Genomic DNA, 8,603 nt, shown 5'->3' with positions numbered 1-8,603 from the left:
CATAAAGTCGACTGTACCTGAGTTTTCAATGACAAAACATTTTTCTTAAAAAACAAAAAAAAACCTATCATTAACTTCCTTAGTCTATCTACATTTCTAACATAATAATTGATTAATATTCACTGAAAATTATTGATAAATAATAGATAAGAGTATATATATATATATATATATATTAAGAGAAAAGGATAAATAGGTTCCTGATCTTTTGTTCCGCGGACATTTTTGTCCCTGACCATTGAAAAATACTTTTAAGTCCCTGACCTTCACAAAATTTGGACGGATCAGTCCCTCCGTCCAAATGCCTCCGTCAGGGACTAATCCGTCCAAATGCCTTCGTCAGGGATTGATTCGTCCAAGTTTTGTGAAAGTTGGGGACTTAAAAGTATTTTTCAATGGTTAGGGACAAAAATGTCTGCAGAGCAAAAGGTCAGGGACCTATTTGTCCTTTTCTCATATATTAAAAAGTTACTTGTTTATTATTTAATGAAAAAAAAAAAAGGCACGTGTGGATTAGGAAGAGTAGCAATAGGGTTTCACGCTCGAAGCTCGCACTCAGCTCAGCTTCTTTGGCCTACAAACAATGTCGTCGCTGAAGAGAGCGCTTCGCCAGTTCACCTTCGGAACCGGCAAGACCGCCGGACGCAACTCTTCCGGTCGCATAACCTCCTTCCACCGCGGTGGCGGCGCCAAGCGCCTCCAGCGAACCATTGATCTCAAGCGCAACGCCGCACCTTCCTCTGGGGGCATTGTTGAGCGGATCGAGTACGATCCCAATCGCTCCTCCAGCATCGCCCTCGTCCGATGGACCGAAGGAGTCCGCCGCCGTGCCATGCCGGAGAAAGCCCTTGCTCAGCCGTCGCGCAAATCGCTCCAGATCGATAACTCCATCGAAGGCAACAACAACATCCGTGGTGTGTTCGCATTCAATCTGATGCTGCCTCCGCAGCACGCTGGTTCAGCATCGAGGAACGCGTTCTTGTCGGCGTTCTCGCCAAAGGGAAAAGCAGCTTCTGCTTCTGCATCTGGATCTGGATCCGAATCGCTTCCCCTCGGGTTGCCGAGGATTGCGGTGGTTGCGTCGAGAGCATCGTTCTTCGCGCCGCGAGCGAGAGGGGAGGAGAAGCTGGAGGTTCGGAACTGGAAGAAGAACAACGACGTGTGGACGCATAGGAACAAGCGCAAAGCTGCAATTTCTTGGCACGGCATCGCGCGATAGGGTTCAGAGCGCAAAGGAATTAGGGTTCGTGCTAGAAATTGGCCCTTTCACGCTCTTGTAAACCTAAATTTGTCACTTAATTTCAAAATCATAGTCTTCTATTTTTCTTTCATCTGAAAATTTTAGTTGAGATTTTGTTTGTCTTGAATTCTGAGGCATAAGGAGACGACAATTTGGTTTTGCAAAGTGAAATATATATGAATTGCTTCTAGCTACATCATCTAACATGGTGTTGTTGTTAGATTCTGTGTATGAAAAGCTTTTTGAAATGTGTCAAATTTGAGGTTCCTGCTTTGAACCAGAGTTATATTTTCTGTTCATACGTGTTTTTTTTCTTTTTTTTTTGTGTGTATTAAAATTGTTAGATGATTACGTAGTGTATTAGCTGGAAAGAGAATTTTGTTACATTAAGCAGGAGTTAGATGCTGAATCCCAATAGTTGTTATCATTGCAACACTTTCTAGCTCAATGTTTTGAGTTTACTAGCAAATATATAATTGACTTTGGTCCACTCATGTCGGTTTTCAAAGATCTCAGTTCAGCATGCAAATTAGATAAGATGGTATTAATGAATTCTTGAAATAAAGAACTCTCTTTGATAGAAATCTGCATTGCTGGGTCTAAAGTGTAAGCAAGGAAGCACAGAGCATAAGGAAATAGTGACTACTCTTCGCAGTTTAGCATTCTTGAAGGAAATCAATGGGGCCAATTAATAGGCTTAGTACTATGCATTCATCTTTGAAAACCCTGTTCAGTGAATGTCAGCATGTTCAAAAGAATGTATGAGTCTTGTAGTTCAGGTGAAGAGATTAAAAGTATTTTATAAGAGGTTCTAAAGAAGGGAGAGTGGATGTATGGTTATATTAATTTGTTAGAAGGATTGGAAAGATGATGGTGTATTTGGGAAGGCAATTTGCAGAATATCTTATTTGGATATTTTTCATGCTGATGGTGTATCTTATGAATCCCACTAGTTCCTCTTTATATGTTGCTTTCTTCATGCTTTTATGTTAGGAAATGTAACCATCTTGCTGAGTTGGATACAAATTAGAATAATTCAGATATTTATTCATTTTAGAGAGGATGCCTAACTCAAACTTCTCTATCGATTATGAGGAACATTCGTACTAGCAGACACCATTACATACCTCAGCTGATAGGGTTATAAGAATTTGAGAATTCAATTACTGTTTTAAGAGTCGCAAGAGCAACTCTCACCTATAGTAAACAGCTTATTAGTGGTTAAATTTCACTGCCGAATTTGTCCCTTATCTTATTATCTCTTCTCTTGGCTGTAGTCTTCTAATACATTAAATAGTCAGATTCACCTTATCAAGCTTGAAAAGAACATAATTATGGTTATTATTATTATTAAATGTCAACATTATTATTATCCATGCAGTGTGCTTTAAAGATAAGGCAATAGAGGTGTTTTATGGCTTGCATTTTGGTCATGATTGTATGGTTTGTATGAATGGTATAGTAAAATGTGGGTCTTGATGTTTTAAAAATACATACTTGTCCATTAACCAATCATGCATGATAAGGTATAAGAAGCTGCATCATCGGTTGATCCTCCCTTTCACCCAGCTCACAATTTCACATTCTAACTACGTTGCTTCTGTGTGGTGGTAAAACAAATCCAATAAAAACTATACAAAATTAAGAACATTGAGAAATGCAGAAACGTTTCTCTGAAATTTGGAATGAAGACATGATCACATTCTCAACAAACCAACAAAACTGATAAGGGACTGTCAGCTGAGAGGTTCATCCCATTGTTTTTTTCCCCATTCGGAAATTTTCTAACGTTTGTATTTACATCAAATCAAGGAATGGGTCAAACAAGCCCATACCATGCATGATAGGTATTTACAAAATTGCATGAGGCCAATATACAAGACTCTAAGATTTAAAGTTAAAAAAACAGAGCGAAACTCTATGTGAATGTTTTTGTATTTATCTTATTTTCCAAGTAAACATGTTTCCTCTTTTTGCCACTATTACAATTGACAAAGCCATCTAAGAGTTACAATCCAACTAAAAAAGGGAGAATGAATTATGAATCAACTTATAACCACCATCACACATTTATGTTCTTCCCATGAAAGAGATAAGATTGTGGACCTTGGTCCACGTGGCAATGCCACATTGGTTCCCAACGATATGGCTAGCATTGAAGAAAAAAAACTTGCAATGTTGTGAGAAATATCCAAATTCAACCATCACATATAGCAAGGCTTTAGTGGAAGACTTGCATAGTAGTAAGTAACTTATAGAGTTAAGATAGTGAAAGCTAAGAAGGAACAAAGGAAAAAATGGCAACCTCCATGATTTCCTCCCCCGCCGTGACCACCGTTAGCCGTGCCTCTCCGGCACAGGCTAACATGGTGGCTCCATTCACCGGCCTCAAGTCCCTTGCTGGCTTCCCAGTTACCAGGAAGGCCAACAATGACATCACCTCCGTCGCCAACAACGGTGGAAGAGTGCAATGCATGCAGGTAATATTGCTTAATTATTTGTTGAATCATGTATAAAACATTCAATGAATTCTGTTGATGCATCACTAGTGAACTAATCATGAGACAATAATAGGGATCAAATCATGTGCTAGAGTTTAAGATACTTGATCATAAAGACATAAACATAGGATTGAGCTTATGCATGATTACTATGAATTACTAGGTGTGGCCACCAGTTGGCAAGAAGAAGTTCGAGACTCTCTCATACCTGCCAGATCTCACAGACGAACAATTGAGAAAGGAAGTAGATTACCTTCTCAGGAAGGGATGGGTTCCCTGCTTGGAATTCGAATTGGAGGTATCCTTGTTCTTTTGTCTCTTGATGCAGACCCTTTTGTTTTGAATATGATGTCTGATATGTTGTGTTTTATAGCATGGCTTTGTCTACCGTGAGAATCACAGATCACCCGGATACTATGACGGACGCTACTGGACCATGTGGAAGCTGCCTATGTTCGGCTGCACCGACTCCGGTCAGGTCATCAAGGAGCTTCAGGAGGCCAAGGCAGCCTACCCATCTGCCTTCATCCGTATCATCGGATTCGACAACGTTCGCCAAGTGCAGTGCATCAGTTTCATTGCCTACAAGCCCCCGGGCTATTAAATTTGATATTTACAACTTAAAAAGAGGGGCATTTGTAGCCACCTTCTTCTTCCTTTAATTTATTTGGGATCTGGGTTTGTTTCAATTTTACTTAGAACATTATAAGAACCTATATATTTCCCACTTAGTGTCCTGCATTTTCTTTCTGAGAAATGTCATGCTGTGTTTTTAATCTCTGTTCTTGGATCTTCAAATGATGGTGAATGGATATGATATGAGAACTAGTAATGAATAAGTGCTTACTTTATGAATGTATATGCTATAAGTTAAATTCAGTTTCACAACTTTGTCCTCCAGCAAAATGCATCAAGACAAGAACATAAATTGGCATAATTTAGAAGTCAACCTTGGCAAAATGAAATAACTTCAATGTGTATGCATGTTGTCCTAAAGCTGCTAAAGGTTCAAAATGAAATAGACATTGTTGTATTCTTCTTTCTAAAAGTAATCAAATCATGTTAAGAAGATATACATTATAACCAATCTCTAGTGCTGCCAAAATGCTAAAGTTTATGCTGAAGCAACGAAAATTCCAACAAATGGCTGATATAATCAATCTCAAAGTCCATTCTCTATTTGTCTTGTTATGGAACTTTTTCTTGGTGGTAGTCATGGCTTACCAACTGGTTAATCATGTAGCGGTTGTTAGTTGTGAAGTGTGAATAGTGATAGATAATAACTTATTTTGGTGCCCTTTCTGGTTTTCATTCAATGCTGGACCCTTCTGATGATAGCTACATTTGTGGAAAAGACTCTAATAAGATAGAGCAAAGGATAAGAAGTTTCATCTCATGTACTGCCAATAGTCCCACATATTTTTGCTGACGAATTTTTTTCACTTTTAATTTATATTTTGTATTCTAATATATATTTTATATGGATGACTAATTTATTTTTTGTATATTTAATACAGTTGATGAATATATTCATTGTTTAGTAATTTGTGTATATTACCAATAATATTATTGAATGAAAATGGCAAGCTAATCAACCAAAAACAAGAAAAGAAAAAGAACAAAATGATTTATTAATGAAAAGCTAAAAATGTGTCATTTTGTGTAACTTTTTTATGACAAAAGACTAATTTCTTTAGTTTGCTTTCTTTCTGGTCTCTGAATATATCAGCATATTTTGTTTTTGGTTTTCCAAAACTTTTATTGAGAGGATATAATTGACAGGAACATTTGCATCATGTTAGCCAAATCATAGGAAGAGGGTCCTTATCATCACCATACCTGAAGAAATTGACGAAAAGCATGAATAATGATAACCATAAACTTCATAACTTAAATGTTGCATATAAGACAGAAAATACTAGTTCATAAATAAACTTACTTCTAAAAAGTTGCCTAAAACTAATATTACAGGAAGATGGCCATTATCACCAATTCTATACAGGACACTCTTGTGGTGATCACTAGAAAAAATAAAACAAAATAAAATTAGGAGAAGCTTAGATACAACTGCCTTATATTACACAAAAAAGTGCTCTTTACATAGCAAATTAAACCTTCTCAAGAACACAAGGTTAGCATTTTTTTTTTCTTTTTTGCAGTTACTCACAAAGATAGTCAAGATGATATAACCACCGCATCCAAAAAACATGTTATATACATGGCTAACCGAATTTCTTATTCCTTCCAAAACACTCAAAATTCTCTCTGGTTAAGTAGTGGTCCTTCTATGTACAGTTCGACAAATTTTTAGGCGACGGCTGGGATGCTGGAATTCTGGCGATCCCTGCCGAGGCAATTGAATCCTTCTACCCTCACTGCGGCCGGTTTGAGTCCAAACTTCATCCTAACACACCCTCCTTTGTGAGAAGCTGAAGATGGAGACGCTAAACCTAATGGTGACAAAATTGTAGATATAGGAGCCTGCTTTTCATCTCCAAATTGAGCATCTTGGATCAAGGGATTCGCAGCCCGAACTGGTGGGGAGCCACAAAAATATGGAGGAGATGAGGCCACCTGGTTTGCAAATTCTTCCCCATTACCCTCCTATTGAAACATACAACAAAATAGAAAGAGAAAAGAGAAAAGAGTTAGTCAAGATATGACCAAATATGGCAAAAACCGAAACGACATCACAATCACTACAACTTTTCTGAAATGCTACATCTCTGAGCTTAAAATCGTTCGAATCCAGAAGCAGCTACTTGGCACACCAAAGAAAGAGGGAAAAAGAAGTGCAATCCAAATTAAGAACAAAGCATGTGTAACATAAAAAATGCACAAACCATCATGGTATCAACATGTTCAATGATAGATAAACTCTACCCGTATCGTAATTCTTTATCCTCCTAGGTCAATAGAGAGACATGACAACAAATTTACAACAGAGTAATCATTTACCTGCTTGAGAATAATGTCAAGTAGATCTGCCCCAGCCTTTGAATCAGAAATCTCAGCTTGTTGACTGAAACAAAACCATAACACAACAGATCATCAGACCATCACTGGGAACCAAACACAATAATGCCAAGAAAAGGCGAACCGTCGGCACTTGAGTTACCTTGAATGCCATCTAAAGGGCCTTAGCGGCATGTTCAACACCGCAACTCGGCGTGGCTTAGGGCAAAAAACCGGGCTATTCTGGTCGGTAATGGGGAGAGAACCTCTCAACTCTTCACCGGCTGCGAAGGCGTTCTGCTGAAGATTATAACAATTCATCTTCAAAACCGGCTAAATTCCACAGTAGAACGCCTGAACAAGACAAAATAAAATGCATTCAAGAAATGTATGTGCAGGTGTAACAAAAATTGCAACATGCCCTTACTCACAGATATCTCAATTAATTTACAAATGGGGCAAGAGCATATAGATAACATTATCACCAGCAATGTGATAATAGATCTATCTACCCTGATCTATACAATGCATCACATTTTGTGTTGAACCTAATTACCATTTTACCAATACCAAATAAATGGGTACAATAATTTGCTCAAATCAACAGCAGATCTATGTTCATGAAATGAAAAAGCTGTAACCTTTATGAGGATAACACACAAAAAAAAGTTTTCTTTACCAGCTAAAATCAATGCATCACAGCTAACCATCACAGAATTTTATTTAATTATTTATTTTAACAATTAGATCTCCAGATTCCAGAAATGATAATAATAAAAACACAACAAACACATAACACAATACATAATCTCAAACAAAATTGAGTCAAATAAAGAACACAGTAGCAAAAGTACAAGTAACATGCAAGTAGATCAATGGTAGAAAACATGTTCAAAGAAGAGAGAGAGAGACCTTTGCTTTGAGGGGGTGTCCTCCAAACCAAGAAATCAACCAACAGAAGCTGAGAGTGAGAGGAACCATTCACACATGGCTGGATCCTATTTATATCACACACAATTAATGTTAGGGTCATAGGGAAAATGTTTTACACGGCGTCGTTTTTGTCAATAAATATTTAAGAATTAGTTTATAGAGAAAAGGACAGATAGGTCCTGATCTTTTGTCCCGTGGATATTTTCGTCCCTGACCATTGAAAAATACTTTTAAATCCCTGACCTTCACAAAATTTGGACGGATCAGTCCCTGACGGAGGTATTTGGACGGATCAGTCCCTGACGGAGGCATTTGGACGGAGGGACTGATCCGTCCAAATTTTGTGAAGGTCAGAAACTTAAAAGTATTTTTCAATGATCAAAGACAAAAATATCCGCGGGACAAAAAATCAGAGACCTATTTGTCTTTTTCTCTAATTTATATTTCCTTTTAACTATAAATGTTTACCCTAGCTTTGTGCTAAATTTATATAAAAAAACTTTTCATTTTTAAAAGAAAAGAAAGAAAAAGAAGAAGCAAACAAACACATTGGAAAACATAGTGATCAACTAATCATATTTTGCCTCCCAATAAAAATATAAAAGAAATTCAAGTAATCATATCAAAGTTGAATATGGCAACAAAAGTGGAGTATAAAGAAGGTGGCATATTAGTCTTTCACTCTTTTGAGACACACAAAAATAATATGTAAAATAATAAATACACAAAAATTACAAATACTAATAATTAAATCATATTCTTATTATATCAATTAGAATGTTAAATTATATCACTATTATATTAAGAATTTAAAAGTTTTAATCTTTTCAAAGTTATTTTTTCCTTTTAACCACAATATATTTTTTGACATATTTTTATTTTAGATTATATATTTTATAATTTATGTATATTAGTATTTTAAATATATGTGTATCTTATGATAAAAATAAAAAAAAATTAAATAAATCTTAAAA

At 36.5% G+C, this 8,603-nt stretch overlaps 3 protein-coding genes across 5 annotated transcripts; 2 read left to right on the top strand and 1 right to left on the bottom strand.

Annotated features, from left to right (window-relative positions):
- Nucleotides 1–583: 583 nt before the first annotated feature.
- On the top strand, nucleotides 584–1,471 carry LOC112798256 (large ribosomal subunit protein uL2mz, N-terminal part-like). Its single transcript, XM_025841497.3, has one exon. It carries the CDS (start codon nucleotides 584–586, stop codon nucleotides 1,217–1,219), a length of 636 nt encoding a protein of 211 aa, XP_025697282.1. The 3' UTR covers nucleotides 1,220–1,471.
- Nucleotides 1,472–2,615: 1,144 nt separating this feature from the next.
- On the top strand, nucleotides 2,616–4,517 carry LOC112798257 (ribulose bisphosphate carboxylase small subunit, chloroplastic 1). 2 transcript variants are annotated; one of them, XM_072215665.1, is made up of 3 exons: nucleotides 2,616–3,720; nucleotides 3,905–4,047; nucleotides 4,115–4,517. In XM_072215665.1, the coding sequence occupies exons 1-3, from the start codon at nucleotides 3,538–3,540 to the stop codon at nucleotides 4,401–4,403; spliced, it is 615 nt and encodes a 204-aa protein (XP_072071766.1). In that variant the 5' UTR covers nucleotides 2,616–3,537; the 3' UTR covers nucleotides 4,404–4,517. The 2 variants fall into 2 exon arrangements, with proteins under 2 accessions (XP_072071766.1, XP_025697283.1); XM_025841498.3 differs by having other exon boundaries at nucleotides 3,403–3,720; nucleotides 3,905–4,039.
- Nucleotides 4,518–5,606: 1,089 nt separating this feature from the next.
- Nucleotides 5,607–8,175, bottom strand: LOC112798255 (uncharacterized). Of its 2 annotated transcripts, XM_072215664.1 has the most exons (5): nucleotides 8,047–8,175; nucleotides 7,609–7,872; nucleotides 6,860–7,050; nucleotides 6,700–6,763; nucleotides 5,607–6,345 (listed from the first exon to the last, which is right to left on the bottom strand). In XM_072215664.1, exons 3-5 carry the CDS (start codon nucleotides 7,015–7,017, stop codon nucleotides 6,049–6,051), a joined length of 519 nt encoding a protein of 172 aa, XP_072071765.1. In that variant the 5' UTR covers nucleotides 7,018–7,050; nucleotides 7,609–7,872; nucleotides 8,047–8,175; the 3' UTR covers nucleotides 5,607–6,048. The 2 variants fall into 2 exon arrangements, with proteins under 2 accessions (XP_072071765.1, XP_025697281.1); XM_025841496.3 differs by lacking the exon at nucleotides 8,047–8,175 and having other exon boundaries at nucleotides 7,609–7,961.
- Nucleotides 8,176–8,603: the final 428 nt, after the last annotated feature.

The sequence above is a fragment of the Arachis hypogaea genome, chromosome 14 (assembly GCF_003086295.3).
Source record: "Arachis hypogaea cultivar Tifrunner chromosome 14, arahy.Tifrunner.gnm2.J5K5, whole genome shotgun sequence".
NCBI lineage: Eukaryota > Viridiplantae > Streptophyta > Magnoliopsida > Fabales > Fabaceae > Arachis > Arachis hypogaea.
The sequence above is the reverse complement of the archived record's forward strand: the minus strand, read 5'-3'. Positions and strand labels throughout refer to the sequence as shown.

What these genes read in the sequence shown, in the direction of transcription:
- LOC112798256 (XM_025841497.3), top strand. Translation starts at nt 584, where the DNA reads ATGTCGTCGCTGAAGAGAGCGCTTCGCCAGTTCACCTTCGGAACCGGC.
- LOC112798257 (XM_072215665.1), top strand. Translation starts at nt 3,538, where the DNA reads ATGGCAACCTCCATGATTTCCTCCCCCGCCGTGACCACCGTTAGCCGT. An exon ending in GAAGAGTGCAATGCATGCAG is followed by an intron (nt 3,721 to 3,904) that starts GTAATATTGCTT and finishes ATGAATTACTAG; the next exon opens with GTGTGGCCACCAGTTGGCAA. An exon ending in TTCGAATTGGAGGTATCCTT is followed by an intron (nt 4,048 to 4,114) that starts GTTCTTTTGTCT and finishes TGTGTTTTATAG; the next exon opens with CATGGCTTTGTCTACCGTGA.
- LOC112798255 (XM_072215664.1), bottom strand. Translation starts at nt 7,017, where the DNA reads ATGAATTGTTATAATCTTCAGCAGAACGCCTTCGCAGCCGGTGAAGAG. An exon ending in CCCTTTAGATGGCATTCAAG is followed by an intron (nt 6,764 to 6,859) that starts GTAACTCAAGTG and finishes GTTTTGTTTCAG; the next exon opens with TCAACAAGCTGAGATTTCTG. An exon ending in TTGACATTATTCTCAAGCAG is followed by an intron (nt 6,346 to 6,699) that starts GTAAATGATTAC and finishes ATGTTTCAATAG; the next exon opens with GAGGGTAATGGGGAAGAATT.